The 26,833-nt window shown below is 41.0% G+C and overlaps 1 protein-coding gene across 2 annotated transcripts; it reads left to right on the top strand.

The window, feature by feature from the left end:
• The first annotated feature begins 2,336 nt into the window (after positions 1-2,336).
• Positions 2,337-26,335, top strand: ALDH7A1 (aldehyde dehydrogenase 7 family member A1). 2 transcript variants are annotated; one of them, XM_038402408.2, is made up of 18 exons: positions 2,337-2,818; positions 3,404-3,457; positions 5,231-5,296; positions 6,945-7,025; positions 9,991-10,114; positions 11,182-11,314; positions 11,976-12,020; positions 13,093-13,170; positions 14,500-14,597; positions 15,598-15,639; positions 17,900-17,994; positions 19,781-19,865; positions 20,122-20,228; positions 21,101-21,217; positions 21,743-21,840; positions 22,017-22,090; positions 24,764-24,839; positions 25,826-26,335. In XM_038402408.2, the coding sequence occupies exons 1-18, from the start codon at positions 2,627-2,629 to the stop codon at positions 25,878-25,880; spliced, it is 1,620 nt and encodes a 539-aa protein (XP_038258336.1). In that variant the 5' UTR covers positions 2,337-2,626; the 3' UTR covers positions 25,881-26,335. The 2 variants fall into 2 exon arrangements, with proteins under 2 accessions (XP_038258336.1, XP_038258337.1); XM_038402409.2 differs by having other exon boundaries at positions 2,434-2,589.
• Positions 26,336-26,833: the final 498 nt, after the last annotated feature.

Genomic DNA, 26,833 nt, shown 5'->3' with positions numbered 1-26,833 from the left:
AAAAATAGGAAAGTGCAATTGTAAACTTGCAGACTAAAATTGTAGACTTTGGCATGTGTGGTGCAAAATGGCAGGTGTAGTACCTGAAACCAGCTTTAACTTATTTTGTGAGATTTTTAACTGAGTTCAGGCTGACAGTATTCCTTTAAGCAAGTAACATAAGAATATGGGCTTTTGTCCTCTATCATGCTTTTATGTTGTATAAACATGGTTGTAGTTTTAATGCTTTCAAGTCCTGTGTGTTTTGAGTGTTTTTTCTACACTATGAATATCAAGTCCTGACTTCTTTCTTTTTACTAGAGGACTTGAGAACTTTGGTGGAGGACTTTGAGGATGAAAGATAAATTATGGTTCTTCCACTTGACCTGCCATTAGAAGTGGTGGGGATATTGGCCCTGATTCTCCACTGTTTTGCACCTTGTGTAGTCATTTTAACCTGTGCAAAGTCAGTCAAACTGAGTGTAAAATGAGAACAGGACTATTTTACACTTGTTTTGCATGGGTATAAATGACTACACAAAGTACAAGGCAGTGGGGAATTAGGGCCATAAGGATTCAGGCAGTCTGGAATCAACCTGTGCAGTGAGGGTGAGGGCATAACAAGCAGTAACTGCAAAAGTATCAGAGAGTTACTCTTACAAACTTGCCCTCTACAAATAGGTGCTAGAACTAGGGGTGCCTCTGGCTTGAGATAGTAATAACAACCCAAACACATGGTTTCTGTCTTTAGCAACCCCACTATAAAAATTGTTCCAGCACCACTACCACTACCCCTACACCTGACATCAAAGGGATCTAAAATGAGTTGATGTCACTCTTATGCTAGCTCTGGAGGCCCATAAAATAAACACTGGCTGAAGATTGTGAGAGTCTAGTGGTAAGGCTGACAAAAAATGATGTTTACTTGTGAGTGGAGTGTTGCCTGATGCGGCAGCTCTCAAAAATGGAGACAGCATCAAGGTGCCACAGAGCTAGAGAAGGTAGCCCTAAAAAGTCTGAGTCAGCCATGCTGTGGTTGCATGTAAAGCTGTGGAATTAGAGCAAGAATGGAGTCAGTTCCTGTATTTCCCTGGTTGGTGGGGCAAAGCTTGAAGGGAGATGTGGTGAGGCAGAAGCTGAGGAAGGAGCCTGGCCTTCTTCGGAGGTCTATATTTGGGCTTACAGGTTTAGTCCAACATTTTTAAAGGTGGATTCTGATTTTGAATCCCTCAGCTGCCACTGACTTCGCAGCACAGCTCCTATGAATATTAGCTTCAAGGTGTCTCCATTCAGACACATTAAAATGGAGGCACCCCAAAAATCAGTAGTTACTTCTGAACCTTTTTGCCATAGCCGTTTTAAAGAGATCCTTTGGAGGGGAAGCAGGTGCTGTAAACTTGATGTTTTACTAAAGGTCCTTTCAAAGGACTATATACACCTTTGCTTGGGACTGTGAAAGACTGATGGTCTGGTTGCACTGCAAAAGGAGAAAGAAGCAATCTGACAAGTCATCAGTAGACAGCAGCCCTTTCCCATTTGTATTAACTTGTTTCAAGGACTATATGCAGGGGAAACCAGGCATCAACAGATGGAGGGGAACTGACCAGAGATCTTCTAAATATTGCCAGAGAGCAGTAATCTTGTGTGCCAGCAGAAGCCATGGGAAAGTAGGCCTGGGAGCTTTTGGCATGATAGTACTCCAGGACTTTGGTTGCCCTGTTCTTTTCTAGGATGGCATCTTTTCTTTGTGAAATATTTTGGAGTGGATCTTGATTTGCAGCCTCGGTATTGTTGGATTACTGTGTTTTATCTCCTCTGAGCTATGGAATATAGTGCCAGGTTTCAGAGTAGCAGCTGTGTTAGTCTGTATCCGCAGAAAGTAAAGGAGGACTTGTGGCACCTTAGAGACTAACAAATTTATTTGAGCATAAGCTTTCGTGAGCTACAGCTCACTTCATCGGATGCATTCCTTCCCTCGGTCCTTTTGGTATGATGTCCATCAGGAATGCATCCGATGAAGTGAGCTGTAGCTCACGAAAGCTTATGCTCAAATAAATTTGTTAGTCTCTAAGGTGCCACAAGTCCTCCTGTTCTTTTTTTTGGGAATATAGTGCAGCTCCAGAACTCAGGCTTTAGCGGGTTTTGCTGTCTGAGTTCTCAAATGCCTTCGCTTAAAATCCCTGCATGAGTTATTACAAAGCTGTCTGTTAGCCTCACTCTGACGCAAAAAAGGAAGCTACATAGTTTAAAATTCTCTATTGCAAAAGTAAACGTATATTTAATTGCACAGTGAAGCAAACGCTCCTTTTTGCACAGAAGAGGTTCCTTGAATTCCCCAGGTTGGTGCCTGTAGCATTGATTTCTTTACACACTAGATGGCAGTAACTAATTCATTCGCTCCCTCTTTCGCTAGCCAGTCTGTAAAAAGGATATGTTATTTTCGGTAAGAATAAACTCCCTCGTTGATCGATGGTTGGAGGAACAGCTTGTCTGACAAGCCAGGCTGAAGAACCTGCCCGGACCGAGAATGTGGGCAGACCCCTGAATTCACCAATCATGTCTCCCCGACTTTGGGGGCGGCTCAGGGCTACGTATTGCTGGCTGCCTCCAGTAGGTTTCGTTGCTTGCCTTATAGCTTGGGTTCGCTATGCTGCAGCTAAGCTTTGCTCTCTCCAGACACGTTTTCCTGAAGAAGAGAATCTTAGCGTCTTGTAAGAGGCCTGCTGCATTCATGACTACGTTGCTGATCAATCAGCCCCAGTATGCGTGGTTGAAAGACCTGGGACTGAAAGAAGAAAACGAAGGAGTGTATAATGGGATCTGGGGAGGAAGAGGAGAGGTAGGTTTGTAGCTCCGGCGGCCCTGATTAAGAGTGGCTGACTTTCTGGATTAGGAAAAGCCAGCTGCTGCCAAAAGCGGGAGGCCCCTGAAATCAATGTGCTGCTGAAAGAAGGAAGAAACTTGATAACTAGGTTGCAATCGGACAGCTTTGAAACCCTATAAAGTTATTGTTTCTGTGCAAAAAATTTTCTCCGTGGGAGAGCAGAGTAGAAACGTTTGTCTGCCCTATCCCCCGTTATCGGCCCTCTGAAGTTAATCGTCGGTAGGGTTGAATAATCACAGGTTTGTATGTGGCAATCTCTTTAGGCTCCAGCTTTTGGTATGTGTTATTTGGCTTGCCTCCTTTGTAGGGTGATGTTATCTTGTTGCATCTAGTCTGGTCTCTCACTTGGAAGTAGGTGTAATTTTTTCTGACACGCTTGGTGTTTAGTATATTTTTTTTGTATGTGTTTGCGTTATTGCTTAAATTCCTTTTTGCATAAAAAAGTCACTGTGTCTCCATCCCCGCTCCATCCAATACACACCAACATTTTCCCCTAGTTATGCATATTCCTAACATGACTTTAAAATATTCTTTCTTTAGATTGTGACAACGTATTGCCCAACTAACAATGAGCCAATAGCAAGTGTGCGACAGGTAAGTTTGTCTTTTCTCTTTCTGGTGCCTACTTAGAGCAAGGGCTCAAAAAAGGCACATGGTAGCCAAAGGCTAATTTGGAAGATAGAGTCCAACACCCTGGTGAGACGACCAGTCCTCCACCCCAGCTGCTAGGAAGGAGAGGGAGATGAAATTCTGATCAAGTTGCTGTATCTGGGTCCTCTACCCATATTAGTCTCTTGCAATCAGGTGGCTGGTAAATGTGAAACTCTTGGGTGGCTGCTGGATTGGTCTCTCCCTCCCTCCCCAACCTCCTGCCTGTCTTTTGGAGGGAAGGGGACATTTTTGCTATTCAGTCTCTCTCTAGTCCTGGAGGTGTTGCAGAAAAGGAGGAGATTCTGCTACTCTCCCTTTCCATAATCTTTTTTAAGGAGTTGGGGGATATAAGGGAAGCTCCTATTTTGTGACTAGCTCTAGTGCCTGTTGCTTCTGTTCATAACTTTCTCATCCAAGTATCTGAAACTGACATGTCTCTTCATGGTTTCACTACATAGCAGCAATGACATGGAACAAGAGTCTTCACAATTTCACTGGTCAACCTGTGCATAATATAGTCCGGTCAACTTGCGTGCTGTGGTGCTTAACTAAACTTCTACTCCCTTTATTACAAAAGCAACATTCAAAAATGTATGTCTACACTGTGGGAAAAAGAAAAAAAGGGTATTCTTAATATAGGTTAGCTCTGATTAAAATATCAGTGAAGACAGCAGCTCAGCTAACTCAGGTTCACAGCTCGAGTGGCAGAGTCCTGTGACAGGGTTCCCATAGGCTTTAACTCTTGTTAACTCAAGTTAAAAAGCAGAGTTGCTTTGTCTTCGCTACTGTTTTAACCCGAGTTAGCTAACATGGGTTACCTAACCCTAGTTAAGACTACTGTGCCCCCCCCCCCATTTTTTTTTCTTTCAATGTAGATATACCCTTAAGCTCAAATGCTGCCAATCTGATTCTATAGATGGGGTGAGCACAAACCAGTGGATCCAGATGGAGGAGATACTGCATGGGGGAGAGAGGGCTTGTTAGCCTATTCTCTTTATTCTCCCACCCTCCAAGTTTTCAGGCTTCATAGATCCAGTGAAGATGGGCTGGGTGCAAAGGAGTGAAGCTGGGAGGGTAGATACTCTGCAGTACTTTTTATTATTATCACTATTTTTTATTTTGTATTAATAGTGGGATTTACAATAATAAAGCAAAATGTCACTAAATGGACTATAAAAGTGGCAAAGAGTCCTGTGGCACCTTATAGACTAACATGCATCCGACGAAGTGGGTATTCACCCACGAAAGCGTATGCTCCAATACATCTGTTAGTCTATAAGGTGGCATAGGACTTTGCCACTTTTACAGATCCAGACTAACACGGCTACCCCTCTGATAAATGGGCTATGTATTCCCATGATTTTTTCCCATGGGGAATACAGCTGAAGGAAAACTTTATTTAAACTGTGAACTTTAGCTAGGATAGTAGCTATGTTCCCCAGACACCTTATGGTATTAATTTTCCAATTTAATTTTCGTTTCTAGCAACTGTCTTGTCAGCACAGTTAGAAACCAGCATCTCAAGCTGTGAACACAGTTGCTTAGAATATAACTTTCCTAAAGAATGATACCTCCCAATTCAGCACTGTCCACAGAAAATCCATTCTGCTTGAGTCATGCTCACTGCCTCTTCTGTATTTCAGCTTCAAGCAACCAATAGCAAAGTAACTTCTGTGTTTTGTGTCTCACTCCCCGCTTAAATCCTTATTCATTTAGGCCAGCTTGGAGGACTATGAAGAAACAATAAAGAAAGCTAAAGACGCATGGAAAATATGGGCAGATGTAAGTTGACAAATGATTATTCATATTTTTGAAAGTGTCTCTACAGCAGATAAGGACCCCTGAAACCGCTAAATTACTGTTTTCTTTTGGAGACTTAAGACTCCATGTCCTATATGATACCTTAAACCTAAATTAACAAGGAGTCTGGTGGCACCTTAAAGACTAACAGATTTATTTGAGCATAAGCTTTTGTGAGTAAAAACCCCACTTCTTCAGATCTGTTAGTCTTTAAGGTGCCACCGGACTCCTTGTTGTTTTTGTGGATACAGACTAACATGGCTAACCCCTGATACTTAAACCTAAATTGGGCAGCAAGGACCTCATGATCACACAGCACCTTTTCCAAGCCCTCACTGCCCTCCAGGTCCAATGTGTTCATTTGATATAAAATGCAAACCATTTAAATGTGTCTCCAAACTTTCAGTGTGCCATAGACATTTGTATTGTAATGTGCATTTGTACTACAGAAGCTGTTGTAGGGAGTGGAAGGAAGCTAAAAGTCTTTAAAGCTAAGTAAGAAAGGCTAAGGTGTGTGTGTAAGATGTTTGTTGTTTGGTTAGTTTATCCTCGCAAACCACCCTGAAGCAGCCCATGGAGGAGGTTTTAGTATCTAGAAGGGCAGTTGATCATTGTGGTAATAGGGAAGGCACTAATCTACTTTCCCCTTGGATAACTTTTTAATTTTGGGAAAGATGGATATTGCAATTCCATTATTTTTCTCACCTCAGAAACCTTTTAGTGAAAATAGCTGCTCTTCTCCCAAAAATAAGACACCCAACAATGATGGATAAATACAACAGGCCAAATTCTTGGCTAGGGTACATCAGCATATTTATGCTAGACGGACTTGGCTCATCAGCTTTTCTGCTGAAATTATCAGCAGTGAAATAGTTAACAAGGTTAACATTTAAAATATTCATAGTAGGCTTCAGAATCAATAAGCAGCTGAGTATGAATTGTTCCCATTAATATCAACAGTACTATAGTTTCAGTCTGCCTGCAGATTGTGGTAGATATTACTGAAGTGATTACATAAAGTTCATGTCTTGAAGGTTGTTTTTGCAACCAAAAGGATTAGATGGATTTTTTTTTTTGGACAGTTTAGCTTCTGTAGCATAGCTACATAAGATATCTCTTAAAACAGGGAATTGTGTTGCCAACTGGTCTGCCCTGTAAGTACATTATACACTGGGCTCTAGCAAGATATTCACAATTCACTATATGATATCAGGGCTGGCTGGACTACAAAGGAGGGCAGTAAAAATGCATAGTGAGCGTGGTATGTGAGAAATTTACTTTCTGACAGGTCCCTAAAGCTCATATCTGTTTGAAAATGGTCCACATGTATGCTGGAATGGGATAAGGAGAACAGTAATTTGAAGTCTGCATTCAGCCAATGATGATGTCGTAGCACCAGAAGCCCTAAACCCTTAATCCCATGAGCAGTTCTATTTGAGGCCCTGATTCAGCAAGGATTCAGCCTAACTTTAAACATGAGTAGTTCACTGTAGTCAGTGGGAGGAGAGAGGAAAAAGGTACTGGTTGGTCTTCCCTTGATGGCCTGGCTGCAAGTGCCTGTAGCAGAAGGTGCAGTTTAGTCTCTGAATCAGTTTCTTTAAAAAAAAAAAAAAAATTTTTTTTTGTCTAGGTTCCTGCACCTAAACGTGGAGAAATAGTGAGGCAGATTGGTGATGCCTTGAGAAAGAAAATCAAAGATCTGGGAAGCTTGGTAAGGTGTCCTGAGCAATGTGTACACATTTTGAAAAAGTCAAAATTATGTTTAACTCTGGTTTTAATGTAGCTCTGTGTAATTAAGTGAGAAATTGTTAGTCTTAATAACTTCTAAATACTTACTTGTTACCACAGATCATTAGTGGAAACCAAAAAGATTTTTTTTTTTTAAAGAAATAAAATGTAAGCCTGCATTTTTGGTGCCCTATTTTAAAAATAATGCCACTTCACTTTAGAGCAAGGGTGGGCAAACTTTGTGGCCTGAGGGCCACATCGGGATTCTGAAACTGTATGGAGGGCCAGGTAGGGAAGGCTGTGCCTCCCCAAACAGCCTGGCCCCCACCCCCTATCTGCCCCCTCCCACTTCCTGTCCCCTTCCGGGACCCCCTGCCCCTAACCGCCCCCCTGGGACCCCATCCCCTATCCAACCCCCTGACTTTCCTGCCCCATATCCACACCCCATCCCCTGACTGCCCCCTCCTCCCGAACTTCCACCTCATCCAACCACTCCCTGCCCCTGACCGCCCCCCGCGACCTTTGCCTGTTATCCAAACCACCCCCCCGCTCCCCACCCTCTTACCATGCCGCTCAGAGCAGCAGGGCTGGCAGCCATGCCACTCAGAGCAGCAGCCACTGGCGGCTGAGGCTGAGGGGGGACAGCAGGGGAGGGGTTGGGGGGCTAGCCTCCCAGGCTGGGAGCTCAAGGGCTGGGCAGGATGGTCCCATGGTTTGCCCACCTCTGCTTTAGAGTTTTAAAGTGATGCCATCACAATTCTCAGGCTCAGAATTTGATCAATATTTTTCTTTGTCATCCACTGCCCCTTCTCCTTTCCTCCTTGTACCAGTTCACAAAGCTGTATTTATTGTAACTTGTGTCTACGTGTGGGAAGCACTGCTTCAGTTTTTTTAAAAGACAGTTTGTTTTTTAGGAAGTGGGCCACAAATATTTATGAATTAATAAACCTAGGATGGAGTTTTCAAAGGTGTTCAGAATTAGTCTAAGTCCTCTGGCTCCCATTTGAGCCAGTTGTCAAATTCTCAGTGATTTTAAGTGGACTCGGAAGCTAGCACTTGGAAAAAAATCGTATCTCTAATTCACAAATGGTCTTAAAACTACACTAGGCTCATGGTCACGCTGTCATCTCCAGTTTCTCCCCTAAGAGCATTGTCCTCAACGCACCTGTCAAAACAGGAAAAAAGTAAGTGATTCTGAAACTGTCCTCTTTCCAAACAAAGACCTTTATCATGCTCAACTGTCACCATGCTGCTTCCCCACCTTTCTGTGAGACAGGGCACTGATATTAAAATGGTCCTGAAAGAAGACTTCCTCTCATACAGAGCTTTTCAACCTGGGTTCTTTCTGGTGATCTGAAAAATTGTGAGAACTAAGATGTGGAGAACGAGGGATTTAGGAGGTGAGATGGTCTGTGAAAGGATCTCAGTAAGTGCTGGTTCAGGATATAAAAGTCAGAGGATTGCTGCTGTTGGACCATTAGGCAGTTTCCATGATGGAATTAGTGTGCTAGGTACCTCTGTGTTTACGCAGAGTACTGTTTTTCTGCCTAGTGTGGACAGACAGAGGACTGAAAAATGTGCTAGAGACCACATGTGCTGCAGCTCTGAGTTGCTAAAGCATGAAGTTATTACATGGTTTTCAACCTGATATGGGAAAAAAATACTAGAACCCTGCTTAAAATCTATGTCCGCTGTTCTACAGGAGATGATCATAATGGTATCTTTGGATCTTGGCTCTCTGACTCCTAATGTGGTCCTGAGATCCTATACAGATCCCTAGTAGTTTCAAACTCCCACTCCTTGCCTTGGGTGAAGCCACCATCAGCCTTTTGGGAGGCAGAAATCACTCCAGCACCTTTACAGATACAGATGAACTTTTTTTTTTTTAAACCACCAGTATTCAAGTGCCCCTCCAACGTCCATCCCTTAGTCACAGATGAGGGCACCTCTTTCTCCTTGTGTGGCTGATCTTGAGTGCAGTGTGGTGCAGACTCATAGTGGCCATAAAAACAAGCTGCCTTTTGAACCCAGAGCTCAGATTCCTAGCCTGTTGTGTGTCTGCAGCAGTAGCAGGTGACCTGTTCTGCTGCCTGCCCTGTCCCATTTTATACAGTTCCATGTGGGAAATTATTAGATAAATTGGAGAAGATGGGGATTAATATGAGAATTGAAAGGTGAACAGCACTGCATTAGTCTTTTTCACGAGCCCATCAGGTTGGCGGCTCATAGTCATCCTGTCATCAACCAATACATCTGGGTCTTCTCTGTCGCTTCCAACTGGTGAGTCCCCAGCTTATAGCAAAAATATATAAATTGGCTATCAACAAGTTTAGGCTTGAAATCAGACAAAAGTTTCGAACATCAGAGGAATGAATTTCTGGAGCAGCCTTCCAAGGGGAGCAGTGGGGGCAAAAAACCTAACTGACTTCAAGACTGAGCTTGATAAGTTTATGGCATGTAGCTGATCTGTAACTGCTACCACCAAATATCTCCAACAGCCTGTGATGGGACACTAGATGGAAAGGCTCTGAGTTACTACAGAGAATTATTTCCCAGGTGTCTGGCTGGAGGGTCTTGCCCACATGCTCAGGGTCTAACTGAGTGCCATATTTGGGGTCAGGAAGGAATTTTTCTCTAGGTGAGATTGGCAAAGACCCTGGGTGTTTTTTTTTTTTTTTTTTTTGCCTTCTTCTGCAGCATTAGGCTTGCGTCTCTTGCAGGTTAAAACTAGTGTAAATGGTGGATTCTCCATAACTTGAAGTCTTTAAATCATGACTTGAAGACTTCAGTAACTGAGCCAGAGGTTATGGCTTTATTACAGGAGTGGGAGGGTGAGGTTCTGTAGCCTGCAATGTGTAGGAGGTCAGACTAAATGATCATGATGGTCCCTTCTGGCCTTAAAGTCTGAGAGTCTAAAAAATGATCCCATGTGTTGTTAACATTGTCAGGTCTCACTAGAGATGGGAAAGATTTTTGTCGAGGGTGTTGGCGAAGTTCAGGAATATGTTGATGTCTGTGACTATGCTGTTGGCTTGTCCCGAATGATCGGTGGACCTGTCTTGCCTTCAGAAAGTAAGAACGTGTATTAACATTTGTATTTATAAAGTTCTGGATATAATGGAGCTCTTTCTACATTACTGCACTGTATATTATATATTTATGCAAGTTACCAGTTTACTGTATCTGCTGTTGTGACTTATCTGATCTATGTGATGACCTGTTTTGGTGCTACAGAGTGCATCCATTCTTGCCTCAATTAGAAACTACATACATACAGTAACAGAGAACTGAGTTCCTCTCCATTAACAAAGTAACTAAATCGAAGTATGGAATGAGTACAGCAAAATCTAGCTAGTTTGCACTAAGACATGGGAAACCTGTTGTCAATTAAACTTTGCAGATTGATAAGTCAGCAAGAAACATGCTTGTACTCTTGTTTCCCTCATTATCCAATTGACATGATTACTCCTTACAACTAGTTTACCAGCATGCTGTAGAGTACAACTGTAACATAACATACATATATTGCATGACTAATTAGTTCCTACAAATAGACTTCACTAAAGCTATTAAAGTTCTGCTGAAAAATGAGATGATACTATTTGATGGAAATATCTGGTTTGTGGATTATTGAAATAAGTTTCATTGTATTTTCCAGCAGATCATCTAGCTGGAATGTAAACAGCCTTTCTATGTACTAAGATACAGCCATGCACCAGGACAGCTCTAATACAATTTTGCTGAAACTGGCCTCTCTCCTTTTGTTCTTAGCAGACTATCTGCATTGACGTTTTTTGTGTCTATCCTAACGGTTATTAGAAATATTGAATGAAATCTGGGGAATCTACCAACAAGTAACTTATGTTGTGTTTAAAAAAAAAATGTCCTACAATTGCCAATACAAAGGTAATAAATTGAGTATTGCCCACATCAATGCAAATAAGATAAGATAAACTATCCACCTACTTCTGATAAACACTTGCGTAAATAGATGGGTCCCAAAAGTCAACAAACTTTGGCTCTATCTCAGATCCTGAAGATCTCTTGCAGTTCATGCCTTTTCTTTTTTCATTTATTGAGCAAAACAGTCATGCACGCGCACACAATCAAATTGCTCTAATTTGTGTCTTTGTTTTTAGGACCTGGCCATGCCCTTATAGAACAGTGGAATCCTGTGGGATTGGTAGGAATTATCACTGCGTTTAACTTCCCCGTAGCAGTGTATGGTTGGAATAATGCAATTGCAATGATCTGTGGGAATGCTTGCCTCTGGTAAGATGCTCAAATAGTTTGCGACAAATACTTTAAACTAAAATGCTGATAGGGGTAGTCTTTGCTTGTCACAGCAGAGCTATGTTTGTAAGGATACTCTCAGGCATGTAAGGAATACTGTATTTGAAATCTCAGGTATCTGTTATTCATCCCACATTTACAAACTCTTCACATCTAATATTTCTAGGTTGGCTTCAAGTCCTGCTTAAAAGCTCTATTCTACCTTATACTTCTGTAAGCTCTTTGAAGCAGGGGATGTCTTGGAATTCATGTCTATACTACATCCAGCACAATGACTGTAACAGCCCAATTAGATATTGAGCCCTCTAGGCTCTACTGTCATACAAATAATAAAGAATATGATTGATATTTAAAAATTGGGTACATAGAGCTAGGCATTTGAATAAGTTGTTTGATTTTTCAAAGGCTCTGGGTACCTGTAGCTCAGTTTCACTTCACTAGACATTCTGGATCTGTAACACCTCTAAATATTGAGTCACTTCCACCTAAGTATCTAGCATTAGACACTCAAATCTGAAAATGTATAGCTAAGGTTACTGTGCCATACCTCTAACTCTGATTCCTTGCATATTACAAGAGTTGCATAAAGTATTTTGTATTCTTGGGAATGAAATTTGATTTTGCATTTTTTTTCTTAAAGGAAAGGTGCTCCTACAACGTCCCTCATTAGCGTAGCTGTTACAAAGTAAGTTTTTGAATATCTGTACATATAATTGCTTTTGCACTTTGTCTCTGAGATCTTGTAGCTGGGATGAGAGTGGCTTTGTCTCCTTCCCCTGCCATACAGACAATAACAACTATATTGAATAAATTCATTCCCTTGGTTACCCCTTTTTTGAGTCCTCTGCTGAACAGTAGGAGATGTCTGGGGCCTTGCAGTTCAGCTTCTCAGTGGAGGAGAAATCAATGATGGAGAGTCTGCATGATGCAGTAAGTGGAACGTGTTTTATATGTGCACGTACCAGTTCTGAGTGAGACACTGAAACAGCATGCTGACGCTCCTGTCTTCCAGGAACCTCAGCCCAACACCAATGCCTAGATGTCAGGAAGCAACTTCAGTTCTTGAGGCAAACTCTTCTGCTGCTTGCATAGTTCTCTCTCGCTCTCTCCTGAAGTTGTCTCAAAACAGAACCTGGCCTAATCCAAAACTAACAAGCCAGCATGTCTTCCCAATAATCAAAACTTGCTCACACGCAAAGAAAGAAAACTTGGACAATTGTAACAGCGCCACTCGGTGACAGCTGTGATGACACTATCAGTACATTGAGGAGATGGCTTGCTATGCACTTTAACCTGTTTTAAGTAACAAAAGTACTACAAAATTTAAAATACTGTTCATTCCTGAGAGTATGCCCCTCCCCCCCAAATGCTAGATGCTACTTCTGAGAATAATTTCATTGAATTTCCAAAGGAAATACTATGAATAATGCTATAATTGGGATTTTATATGCTCACCTGTCTTCTCTTTGCCAGTTACATCTTGGAAGATGCATTATATTTTAAATATGTGGATTTTGTTATAAGCCTTACTATTATACTAGACAAAAGATCTTTTCAGAGAGGAGAATATATTTATATAAACAGTGCACCTGATACAGATGATACTCTTAATTTTTTTTATTTTTATTTATTTTTTTTTGTGACAAGGTGAAAATAGTAACTGCTGATTTTTATCACATGCATCTGACTGAGATCTCTCAAATCCCAGTCTCTCAAGAAATTTCTCTTTTTTTTTTTTTTTTTTTTTTTTTTTCTAGGATAATAGCCAAAGTTTTGGAGGATAACAAAGTGCCTGGTGCAATCTGCTCCCTGATATGTGGCGGAGCAGATATTGGGTAGGCAAAACTCTTGTATTTTGTGGGGAAGGGAATGGCAGAAGGGTGGCTTACGGGAGTAGTCTAGTTTGAAAATAGCTTTGCTCTATATGGGCCTTGTACTACCACTTAGAAACCAGTTGAATCTACCTTTGTTTTATTTGCCTTTAATTTGAACATGCCTGTCTATTTATAGACTCTTCAGGGCAGGAAACATCCTATTTTGAATATCTGGAGACCGTCCAGCACATTGCTGGCACTACTGTAAATATGTAATTAATAATTCCATGGACCGTTGCTGGACCAACCGTGTTACTACAAATGTAACAAACTGTGAATCTAGCTTCTAGTTTGGTGAGGGTATTTGTCCCCATTTTTAACTCTTCTTCTTCCCCTCTCCCACTACTTTGTAGCCACATCTAACAAACTCTCTGAACAGCCATAAAGAATGCAACCTGGGTGTAGCCCCTGTTATACCCCCTCCCCCAACAACCTTCATGGGCATGCCAATTGGGGATGTTCACTCCCATAGAGGTGCATGTGAGCCCACAAAGTGCCTAAAGCCTTGGAAGGTGTACACCCCAAGTTGTAGTTGATAGCATGGGTCTGAAGGAGACATTAGGGTACTTGGTTGCTGTTTGTACAGCACCAATGGCATGCCAAGTGCATAGACAGCTTTGTTCCTGTAGGCAGGGTTAGACTTCGGAGTTAGTGCAGATGTCGCAGTACTAGAATCTGACATGGAAATATGGCACTTATTCTGGCACTTATGCTCCTTTGTGTTGCATTCCAGTTAGTCACTGACTTGATTCTTTTAAATCTGTTTTGTATTCCTGGCTTTCAGAGGCTAAGATTTTGTCACGCATATTTTTATTAAAAATCAAGAACAGGTCATGGGCAATAAAGAAAAATTCACAGAAGCCCATGACCTATCTTATGCATGACAAAATTTGGAGCTGTGGGCTCCCCATAGCACCCCGGTGGCTCATCTGGGAGCTGTGGGGTCCCTCCATCCCCCGTTACTTCCATGACTTGAGCCCACAGTGTCTGGGAGCTGCAGGGTCCCCCCTCACCACCCGCAGTGGCTAGGAGCACCCAGGGCACTCCACTACCTTCTGCGGCAGCTGGGAGCTCTGGGCTCCGTAGTTTCCTGCCACCATGGGTGGTGGGGGGGACCCTGCAGCTCCCAGGCGCTGCGGGCTCAAGTCACGGAAAGTCACGGAATCCGTGACTTCCAGAGACCTCTGTGACAAAATCATAGCCCTAGTTATAATTAAGAAACCCATTTTTCATGTCAGCTTGCTCCAGTTGTACATGCTTTTGAGGATAGTCATGTGTTCTCTTATGTAGTACAGCAATGGCAAGAGATGAGAGAGTGGACCTGCTCTCTTTCACTGGCAGCACTAAGGTGGGCAAGCAAGTGGCACTTATGGTACAAGAGAGATTTGGTAAGTATGTAGATTTTTGCTTTTTCCCCTTTAAGTGTTTTGTTTGTTTAGGAAGCGGGGCTGCTGGAACTTTGACAAATAGAACTTGTTTCATTGCTTTTTTTTTTTTTTAAACTGTGTTACAAGTGCAGCAGCAAAGCTGCATTCCTGCGAATTCTAGCCTAATCCAGGACTTTTTTAGATTCTCCTGAAATCTGGCCTCTGCTGAACTCAGTGGGCCTGCAAATTGGTTTTTGATGGCCTCTCTGAATCTACCTGATTCTTGTCTAGTAGGTGATAATGCCACTGTGGTCAGCACTGATTTCTGGGAGGGGTCAACAAAATGATCCTTGGGCAACTGCCCCTCCCCACCAATTGCAGCTGCCCTATCTTCCCCCCCCCCCTTTTTTTTTTTTTAAGAAAGGGGGTCAGGACATCACAGATTGCCTCTGTTGCAGAAGTGTTGCTGAATCCTGGATCCATGCCCAGTTGTCAACATCTAGATATTTTTCAATGGGCAGTTCTCCATATAAACCAAAAGCCTTGGGCCACTATCCCTCAATCCCTTTGAGGATTTTGGGTTGCATTTTGCACTCTCTTCAGTTGCTCCCTGATTTGAACTATAGAATACAGAGCAGCTTCCACTATCAAGGGCTCATCAAAGAATGGAAGGCCATACTTCCCCCAAATTTAGAGATTTAGGACACTTGCCAGGAAAATAAGCACAAGTGCTAATTTTTTCTTTTTGATTCCCTTTGGTTTCAATAGCATCTCTCTCCTTGTCCATGTCTTTCACACTCTGTACTACTTCAGTGGGGTTTTTATTTATTTATTTATTTTATTTTTTAAAGCAAAAACTCTCACTGTAGGTTAGACTGTGTTACCCTTAGTCCTCGAGTAGTACCATTTGGTTTCAGTGGGAGCATTCATGGAGTAAGTATTAGTCACTGTACAGGGACGGTCTATGATTGTTACTCAAACTAGGTTCTTAACTCACGTTATGATTTACTTCTTTCAACAGGACGGAGTCTGTTAGAGCTTGGTGGAAACAATGCCATTGTTGGTAATACACAATATAATAATCTCTTCTCATACAAGTTACTTTTAATGTTAATATTAACATAGTAGACTAACCTTTTTATCAGGGATTGTCGTCTTCTGTGTATGGAAAGTATCTAGCATACAGTGAATGCTATTACAGGTGAAGGTCCAGATTAATGTGTTCCTTAAGCAAGTGCCTGACTCGAAACACATGAAATACCCTGCTGAATCAGGCCTAAATAATATGTGAATAATGATCCCTCACCCTCCACACACACCTCCCTTCTCATGAGCAGTCCTCTACCTCCCAGCTCTCAAGGCTCTACATCCTAGTCACCATCTTCCAGTCAAGGAAGGTGGAAGTTCCTTTGGTTTGTTAGTGCCTCTCCTTACCTGACCAGAGGGATCACTGTGGAACAAAACACCCTTAAAAAGCTGAACAGGCGGACTCTGATCTTGGCATTGAGGGATGGGGATTATAAATTGCACTCAGGTTTTCACATGGTTGTGCTGAACATAAATACTGGATCATAAGACTGCTGTTTTATAGGGTTTCTCAAGCTAAAAATAGTAAAGCTATTACCTCTGTTCTCTATTAACTGAAAACTGTAAAATCTGAATTTAGTTTTTCCAGTTGCTGCTTTTCCCAACATTGTTTTATTTATTTATTTTTTGCATTACACTCTGCTTGGGCGGTAAGTCTAGAATGGTCATTTTTCCGTCCTGGTTGTTGTGTACTAGTGCACTGCTGTTCTGGGTTTGCAGTATTGTGGAGGACAAACTAATTTAGGAAAATACAAGTGAAAGGTCAAGAAAAATTTGTCTATGTATTGGCCCGTGGGGATGTGATTTTTATTTATTTTTTCTGGTACATTCAAATGTTGGACTATACACTATCATTTGAGGACCATGTTTAAGGATGGCTTTAATTGGGGGTAGCTGTGTTTTTAGTGTTCTAGAATATATTTATACTTAAGTGCCGGCCAATAGGCACATACTTCTGGGAAAAAATTCTTAAGAAAAATACCTATTTCCCTCTTTTTATTGTCCAGTAGTATAGTTCAGATTTAAGTATCTTAAAGCCTGATCTAGCGCCCATTGAAGTTGATGTGAGTCTTTCTGTTGACTCCCAGGGAGTTGGTTCAAGGTCTTGGGGAGCAGCTGGGAGCAGCTCAGGAAGCTATACACAGGCTACCTCTGCTCAAGCTAATGTGCTACAAGATCAGTGTGGTCATGGCAGCATGGGCTGCAGCTCGGGGTAGGTACTCGAGTTTGTATTCAGCAGGTCAGGCAAGATTTTACTTGAGCAGTTAACCTGAGCTGCAGCTTGCGCTACTGCAGCCATGCTGATATTAACACACTACCTCATGCTAGCACGTGTATGACTACCTGAGCTGGGAATTGTACCTCCTTGCTGCTATGTAGATATAACCTTAATGGGGACAGGAGAAATATACGCGAGTTAACACTTGATGATGTCTTGGTACACTTTTCCCCTCTATTGCACACTTTTAGCTTTCTTAGATTGTTGAATTTCTAACCATGCTAATGGATATCAAATTCCTCTGAAACTTGTTACGTTTTATTTCTGTGTTTTGTGGCAGGAAGTAGCATAGATTCTCTTTCTGTTGTTTTAAATGTACTGCCTTTCATGGTCATGGTCTTGTTTGTGTGACAAGTGTAAAAGTTGCCTGATTGCTCTTGCCTTTTATTTAATAATCTTGTAAACCTACAAAGTTCCTGCTGGCTAATCTGTCTGAAGGCTTTTGGAACAATCAACCCCCAATATGACACCAGTTTGAGCTATATTAATTTTTAAACTTGCCCCTTCTTTTTTTGCTTCATGATTTTTTTTTAATTTTCTTTTGCTGCCCTGGCTCCACTGTATTAATCACTTGTGCCCTTTGGCATTGATCGTCCATGCTATCTGATGGCCCTTTGGTGGTGTTTCTCCATGCCATCTGGGTTCCACTCAAGCAGAATGGAGAGGGGAGGGATGCAGGAAGCTGGTTGCAGCTTCTTGATTCACAATCAAGTTGTGTTGCTTGGGAACTTTGTTCAAAGTGGCCTGGAGAACCAAATATTTGTGCTTAATTCCAAATACATACAGGAAAGTAGTTTAAAAGTGTCCTTAACCTATACTATTAATTCATCTCTTTCTTAGTGCTACCTGAAAGGCCTAATAGAGTTTACTATGTTAACTAATTTGTGTCTACTGAATTCAGAGGGGCTTGAAACCAGAAGCCAGTAACTTACACCTTGATGTTCAATTCCTCTTTAAGTGTTTGAAGATGCAGATCTTAACCTCGTCATCCCCTCTGCTCTATTTGCTGCTGTGGGGACTGCAGGCCAGAGATGCACAACTGCCAGAAGGCTGGTGAGTAAATACGTATTGTACAGTTGGAATAGTTAAATCATCCAGTATGAAGTTGGAGAACGGGCAGTAGTATTCTTAAAACATACTTCTAATGCATCTAAAGCCAGTGCGACAGGAAAAATTACTATTAACCTGCAGGTCGTGATTTAAAGTTCCAGAATTATTTCCTTACATGTGTTTTTTAAAAATACCCAATGACACTAAAACTGTAAAATATATAAAATCTAACATTTCTCATCCTTTATACTCATTGAATTTCACTTTGTTTTCATTGCCAAGGCAGTCACCTTCATTTATTTGAAATAGACTGCAGTTTCGGCTAGCAAGTAGTGCAGCAAGTAGTACAGTGTTTGGATTACAGCATATAGGGATTTTTTTGGGTTTTAAACAAGTAATTTGTCAGATTAAAATTGTTTTGATCATCTCTGTTGATATTATTATTTTGTCAAAGCTTGTTTTAACAAAATCTAAATATTGGAGTCCTAATTTAACTGATGTCCCTTTTAGATGAATAATTACTGAACAAAAGGATAATTTGAGCAGGAAAACTTCAGCTAGTTTGCCCAGTCTAGGATTCTAAAACTAATGTTAGCGCTCAAATATTTTGTCTAATTATTACACTTCAGACTTCAAAGCCAAATTAAAAACAAAAACTAGTCTTTCTTGCACCAGAATTACAGATGTCACTTGTTTAGCCACTATAAAAAGTTCAAGTGCAATTTTGGAAAGAGGAAGTTCTTCTCAAACTCAGTAGAAGCTTTAGAGAGACATTTATAATGAATGAGGGAGATCCACTGTAAATGAATGTTGCAAATTAACCATAAGCAAACAAAGCCACAATAACATATCAATGTGTTTTCACCATTTATTTTGACTTGTATTTAGTTTTAAATTGATAGTTTGTGTACTGGATTTTTGTGTAAACTCTTGAATCTTAGCATGAGACTTCACAACAGTAATTTGATATCAAACTTCGCTTGAGATGGGGAGTAGCACTTTTTTTCATAGAATCATAGACTATCAGGATTGGAAGGGACCTCAGGAGGTCATCAAGTCTAACTCCCTGCTCAAAGCAGGACCAACCCCAACTAAATCAGGTTTTGTTTTTTTAAACTGACCGGAGTGTGAAGATTATCAAGGCTCTACTGTACATTTCTGTACTTTTGTAGTGAGAGAGGCTGCATGTCTTCAATTTTCCATCCAGTGAGCTGGGGTAGGGTGGGGTGAGAGAAAATATTTCAGAGTTGCTAACTAGATTTTAAATCTATTTATCTTCTCTTTGTATTACTGGGGACTGATTCCTCTTCTAACGGCATTTTGTTGCTAACTCTCACAATGTTATCATGAGTCTTAGGATATTTGGAGGGTTTCTTCCTTAAAATTCCCAGGTTATAGCTGTGTGTGTGTGTGTGTGTGTGTGTGTGTGTCTGTGTGTGGGAGGGAGGGAGAGGGAGATAGAGAGGGAATCTCAACTTTTCATTTGGAAAAATATGCCTTTTAGACCTTGTGGAGGAAAGCTTTGAAAATGTGACCTGTGTGTTCCCTGAAGACCCAGAAACCATAAGGCAAATTTAAGATCCCTCTATTTAAAAAAAAAGAGAATAGCTTTTAAGCCAATCTCCCGATTTTTGAGGCCTTATTTGGGCTTTTTTTGAATGCTTGAGGTTGATTATATAGCTCCTATTCTGCAGGGATGCCCAAAGTTCAACACACAAAATTTTTTTGCAAATTTCAACAGCTGTGACATATTACTAACTGTACATAAAACTCTTGTAACTCTATTTAGTTCTTGCATGAAAGCATCCATGATGAGGTGGTGGAGAAACTTGCTAAGGCATATGCACAGATTCGCGTCGGTGACCCTTGGGACTGTAAGTAGGGTTTTATTTTATTTGCTTCTACTTATGGAGGGAAAAGACTGTTACAAAATGATCGAGTTAGCCCCTATTCTAACTGAAGCTGTGAAAAAAGGAGGAGGAATCTAATTAATCCTAATTGTTTTGTTTATCTTCCTTTTGTTTGTGGTTATTTTCCCAGCTATCATGGTGATAGGCATGTTAGAAATGTATACAGTTGTCTTAAAATAATGTCTTTGAAATCTATGTAATATGCTCTTTTACTTTTCAGCTACCACTCTGTATGGGCCTCTCCACACTAAACAAGCAGTGATGATGTTCCTTGATGCAGTGGAACAAGCCAAACAGCAGGGTGGCTCGGTGGTGTATGGTGGGAAGGTGATTGTTTTTACTATCCGGGCTGTTAGAATAGAGCATCAGAAAAATGACCACAGATTGGTGGGTCATGGAGAGCATATTCCGACCAGATGTATCCAGTGCTATCAGGAACTTCAAATATGTAAGTCTATCAAGTCAGACACATGGAGGGTGGGGATGGCTCCACCTGACATCTGAGGCAACATGTTTTAGAGAATTGAGGTGAGTCTGGGAAAATGAAATCCTGAATTCAATGTCAGCTCTTCCACTAACTCATTGTCTGGCACTGGACAAGTCTCTTGCACTTTCCACAATCTGTAGAAAGAGGATACTGCTTTCCTTATTCCTGTGTTTAATTGCAGTTCACATTTTCACAAAAAGAAAAGCAGCTGCCCTCCTGTCCAAACCCTGGCCTTCCATTCTCAATGAAACACAGGAGTTAGGGCTCTGAATGACATCCTGAGTCATGTAGGCATCCCAGTGGAGCAGGATAATAAGCTCTTATCCAGGCCTTCCATTTGGATTATTGCAGTCTCTCCACCTTCAGTGCGTTCAGAACATTGCCAGTAAAGTCATCTTCCCTGCTTGCCATTCACAACACAGATGGGAAGAGGGAAGCTTACCTGGCTGTCTGCAATTTGATTTTGTTTGTATAATTATGTGTGTAATTCTGTACATTTTTCTTTTCTATTCTAGATGTGTTACTGAGTAGAACTTGGTACAGTGTGTTCAGTTTAGCTACTCATAGAAGGTTTTCTGTTTCTCATTGCAAGATATAGTTACTGCATCCAAACTACTGAATGGGATGCACTAAGTGTACCTAGTTCCTAAGCCAAAGACTGATGTGTCTGAAGCAATAACTTGGGTATCACTTTTTTGTGTGTGTTTTGAAGGTTCTAAATCGCCCTGGCAACTATGTTGAGCCAACGATTGTGACTGGCCTTCCCCATAATGCATCCATCGTGCACATTGAGACATTTGCCCCCATTCTTTATGTGCTGAAATTCAAGGTAAAACAAAACAGGAGGAATTAAATGAGCTTTGGTTCAGTGTTATTTCAATAGTGCATATGTCTTGTATGTTAAATTGAACCATGCAAGGGGGAGAGGGAGGAAGAGAGAAATATTCCTGTGTGTGTGTGTCATGTTTATGAAACGGTCCTAATATGGTGTATTATTGGCCAGTTATTATAGTTCTCAACTGTAGGGGTATCCAGCATAATTGCATGGCTCAGGACTTGGTTATGTTTATATATCTTATTTAAAAAGCACCCAGGCTTAAAGATGGGAATCTATACAGGACTGTAGATATTTATTGCATAGATTGCGGGGGGAGGGGAAGCTCTTTGTCATTGCCTTTCTGTACAGCCTGGCATGCTAATAGCTGTACATCTAGTCACATATTTGCCATGTGATTAACAAGATGCATCATCGCGCTAGTTTAAGTTAGCATTCTGTTTTTCATGGTACCTTTTTGTTGTGTTCACTGCTTGTCTTCAGTAGTCCTGGCATAATTACTTATGTAATTCCTTCTAGACAGAAGAAGAGGTCTTTGCTTGGAATAATGAAGTAAAACAAGGTCTCTCTAGCAGCATCTTCACCAAGGATTTGGGCAGGATTTTCCGCTGGCTTGGGTATAACTCGTACATTTTTCCTCTTTCTAAAACACAGGATTGTCTAATTTGCAAACACTTAGTCAAACATTACTTCTTCAACATTAAAGCCTCTTTTAGAGAAGACACCTGGCTCTTTTCCTTACCATGTAACTACAGAAGATCAAATCATTTGTCTATCTTGTCTTTGCTCTTAGGCCTAAGGGATCAGACTGTGGTGTTGTAAATGTTAACATTCCAACCAGTGGGGCTGAGATTGGAGGTGCTTTTGGTATGTTAATTACATTTCCGACCTTGATGTTTTGGGACAAATTGATAGATTTACTAGCAATAAGTCACCACTATCAGATGGTATTCACCCAAGGGTTCTGAAGGAACTCAAATATGAAATTGCAGAACTACTAACTCTGGTATGTAGACGCTTGCATAAATCAGCCTCCGTACCAGATGACTGGAGGACAGCTAATGTGATGCTGACTTTTAAAAAAGGCTCCAGAGGCAATCCTGGCAATTACAGGCCAGTAAGCCTGAAAAATTGATTGACACTATAGTAAAGAACACAATTATCAGACACATAGATGAACATGATTTGTTGGGAAAGAGTCAGTATGGCTTTTGTAAGGAGAAATCAAGCCTCACCAATCTATAAGAATTCTCTGAGGGTGTCAACAAGCATGTAGACAAAGGGGATGCAGTGGATATAGTCTGCGTGGGCTTTCAGAAGGTCTTTGACAAGGTCCCTCACCAAAAGCTCTTAAGCAAAGTAAGCAGTCATGGGATAAGAGGGAAGTTCCTCTCATGGATCAGTAATTGGTTAAAAGATAGGAAAAAGAGTAGAAATAAATGGTCAGTTTTCACAGGGGGAGAGAAATAGGATCCCCCAAGGATCTGTATTGAGACTAGTGCTGCTCAACACATTCATAAATGATTTGAAAAAGGGGTGAACAATGAGGTGGCAAAGATCACAGACAACATAAAATTACTCAAAATGGCAGTCAGCTTTGGACTTTATTAATAGTTACAAAGGGATCTGTCACAACTGGGTGACTCGGCAACAAAATGGCAGATAAAATTCACTGTTGATAAATGCAAGGTAAACCCATTGGAAAATATAATCTCAACTACACATACAAAATAATGAGGTCTAAATTAGTTGTTACCACACAAGAAAGATCTTGGAGTCATTGTGGTTAGTTCTCTGAACACATCCACTTGATGTGCAGCGGCAGTCAAAAAAGCTAACACTGTTAGGAACCATTGGGAAAGGGATCAATAATGAAAGAGAAAATATCATAATGCCACTCCATAAATCCATGGTATGCCAACACCTTGAATACAGCGTGCCGTTCTGGTCACTCCATCTCAGAAAAAGATATTAGAATTGGAAAAGGTACAATGAAGGGCAGCAAAAATGATCAGGGCTATGGAACAGCTTCCATGTGAGGAGAGCTCAGCAAAGCAGTCCCAGTCTTTCTGATAAGAGAGAGGATTGGGAGAGGAGGACTGTGATAGAGATCTATAAAATCATGACTGGTGTGGAATAAAGAAGTGAATAAGGAAGTGTTAATTTGCTCCTTCACAACACAAGAACCAGAGGTCACCCAATGAAATTAATAGGCAGCAGGTTTAGAACAAATATAAGGAAGTACTTCATGCAACACACAGTCAACCTGTGGAACTTTGTTGCCAGGGGATGTTGTGAAGGCCAAAAGTATAACTGGGTTCAAAAAAGAATTAGATAAGTTCATGGAGGATAGATCCATTAGTGGCTATTACCCTAGATGATCAGGGACACAACTTCATGCTCTGTGTGTCCCTAAACCTCCAACTGCCAGAAGCTGGAACTGGACTATAGGGCATGGATCATTCGATTGCCCTGTTCTGTTTATTCCATCTGAAGCATCTGGCACCGGCCACGATCAGAAGACAGGATGCCGGGCTAGATAGACCATGGGTCTGAACCAGTATGGCCATTCTTATTTTATGATGCTTTTAGATAATACTATTGTACAGCAGTGGGGCCTATGGTATAAACATGAGGTTCAATTTTTTTTAAAAACACACCATTTTCTTCTTGCATAGCTTCTGGTAAAGACTAGTCATAGCATTGCCACTTTAAGGATTGCTTATTTCAGGTCTTCTGACTTCACTTGATTTTAAAGGCCAAAATCTGCCCAATTTCTTCACTGTAAATATACAGAAATCAATGTTATTGCTCTGCATTTTGCTAGTGTAGCAGAGACTAGAATTTGGCCAGTGGCAAATTTTCTGTTCCATTAAAAAAAACCTTTATCTAATAAAAGAATAGCATATGGAACATTTATTGCTATGAAGGAAAGGTAACACCCATCAACAAGGTATTTTGGATGTTAGAAAAGATGTCCTAGCTTAGGATAACAACCTCTCACTGTGCTGAAAGCAAAAACTGTTAAAACCAAAATTCCAATTGCTGCATGCATAAGAAAAATGGCTTTTAAAGATCTGCTGTGCATGTGTATACATCATGCCAGCTACTGCACTTCTTCCTAAGGGGATCTGTAAAACATATATTCACCTTTTGCACCTCTCTCTCCTAAACCTCCCTACTCTGCAACAGAAGAAAATAAAACTGCCACAGCATTGCTCTCACACTACATAGTTATTTTATTCAGTTAAAACCAACCATTCATGTAATACAGTTGTCAACAGGAAGGCAGAGAGACAAAGTGCGTGAAGGCCAGCAATTTCAACCTGAGTATGTGGAGGTGGGTCTCTGGTTTTTCTTCTAAAGTTGGGGAAGGAGAAGAACTTTTTTACTTCTGAGAGTTTTAACTGAATTTATAAAATACTCTCCTCCTCCTCGCAGTAGAAATATAACTTTGGTTGAAGTGTGGGAGCATAAAATAACCACAAAGGAGCTTCTATCTCACAGTGGTATAACTTTTTTTGTTTTTGTTTTGTGAAGGTGGTGAAAAGCACACTGGTGGTGGAAGAGAATCTGGTAGTGATTCATGGAAACTGTACATGAGAAGGTCCACTTGGTAAGAGCTAGGCTTACATAATTTAGATACAAATCAATGTAAAAATGCACAGTAAACTTGTTAAAGTTGATAGCTTGTAAATCTTAAGTTGCAAGAGAACTTCCCACAGCAGCAGTAATAGTCCCTTAGCGGTAGTGTGGGCACTATGGGAACTTCCTAGCTAGTAGCAATCTCAGAGTTTGGTCAGTGGTCTGTTGGCTAGACTGCCCAAAGAGCTACAGAGACCAACAGATTCTTGTAACAAATAGTTCATTATAATAGAGCAGGAGATAACCAATTAAAGGTATAATCTGCCCTTTTTTTTAAGAACAAAAAGGAGATGTATCCTTCCAAGAAGGAAGTAGGGTAGATACCCATCCTTTTTGGAAAAGGGGGGAAAGTCCTGACATCTATAGAAGGTATTATCTTTTTAAATATATTCGTTTCAATCTTCCTGATCTTGAACTTGACTGAATAAAATATAATTGCTCTGATTTGTAAGGAAATCTGTGAGCTGGCCTCTACAAAGAGTAAGGTCACTATTGATAGTGGCAAGTATTTAGGTAAATACTTAATTTCTGTGAATATTCATTTTTACTGGGTGACTACTGACACACAGCAGCAAACGCATGTCCTAAACCATATATATGCCAATAACTGACATCCTTGTTTCTGTATGCAGAGGGCCACATAGTATAGACTAGGAAGTAGAAGTTGCTTTCACTAGTAGAAATTTGTCTGCCACAACATTCTTGGTTGGAGACAAATGGAGGATTGTATCTTCTCTTCAGTCTGGTGAAGAGGAGGTAGTTAGGAAGGGGATGCAATCCTCCCATGTTGCCCAATTTCTACACTATAGAGATTGGTAAAAATGACTTTTCGCCATGCTTTTTAATTTAAAATAAACTGGTAACTGCATTAAGGAAGGCTTGTATACATGAAATGGTTCTTGTAATTGGTTTCAATGATTAAGTCTATTTCCTAAATTCTTCTTGTTTCTCTTTCAGTACAATCAATTACAGCAAGGATTTGCCTTTGGCTCAAGGAATCAAGTTTCAATAACAACCTTGTGAAACAGGGTATCCTGAAAACTCCTGACATTTCAGAGCCATGCACTTTCTAATCTTTGATTGAGATAATGATTTGAAACTATACTGCACCAAAATAACGGCAGCAGCTACCGTACAATTGTTATAGAAAATTGCCAGAAAGCCAATTGTTATATTTTGCATCAATTTAAATAATGTATCAAATTCTTATTTGATCTTTGGGGGAAGGGTTTTGCATTGGATTAAAGTGGCTTGCAGAATTTTACAATGCCTTTTCTATGTACTGCAGTGTCAGCAGAATTTCTATGCCCTTGTCCAAACACTGATCTTGCTGTGGGTGTGGTTGTTAAATCAACGCTTCAGAAATGCATATTTAGTGTTTAACAAGTACCGGTCCCATATCGGGGACTGTAATACAGGGGCGGCTGAACCCCTCTTAAATGTATAAATAAAAGCACATTTCAGAGACTCATGATGCTTCTGACTCCCCCCCCCCATGACTGACATAGGGATAGGACTCTTCACCTTGGGGTCCTATTTTCTCCTTGCTGAAAGATCAATATTAGAAATGCCCTTGGGCTTGATGGGCCATTTGGTGTTCCTTGGCTATTGGTCAGCAAGAAGGACCCCATCCCTTGTGTTGGGACATAGAAGATAAGATCATGGGAAATAGTTCCTGCTCCTGTACTCTGGGCTGCTCCAATGGGCAACTGGGGATCAAGTCGTGGGGCCAGATTGTCCTTTGTGTTATGGTCCACTCCACAAGCATAAAGAAGCCATAGACCTGGCTGCTGGGGAATATCCTTAGGGAAGGAGGAGTCCCCAGGGAAGAGGGGTTTGTTGGGGAGAAACAGGGTGGCCAAAGTGCTATTGCCCTCCAGATATGCTCAACTGCTGTAATGGCCACTGGTAAATTAAAGCAATCCTGAGGGGGTCAGCTACGAGCTAGACCTAGAATCAAAGAGG

Source organism: Dermochelys coriacea, chromosome 5, assembly GCF_009764565.3.
Source record: "Dermochelys coriacea isolate rDerCor1 chromosome 5, rDerCor1.pri.v4, whole genome shotgun sequence".
NCBI lineage: Eukaryota > Metazoa > Chordata > Testudines > Dermochelyidae > Dermochelys > Dermochelys coriacea.
Note: the sequence above shows the minus strand (reverse complement) of the source record. Positions and strands in the feature narration are given on the sequence as shown.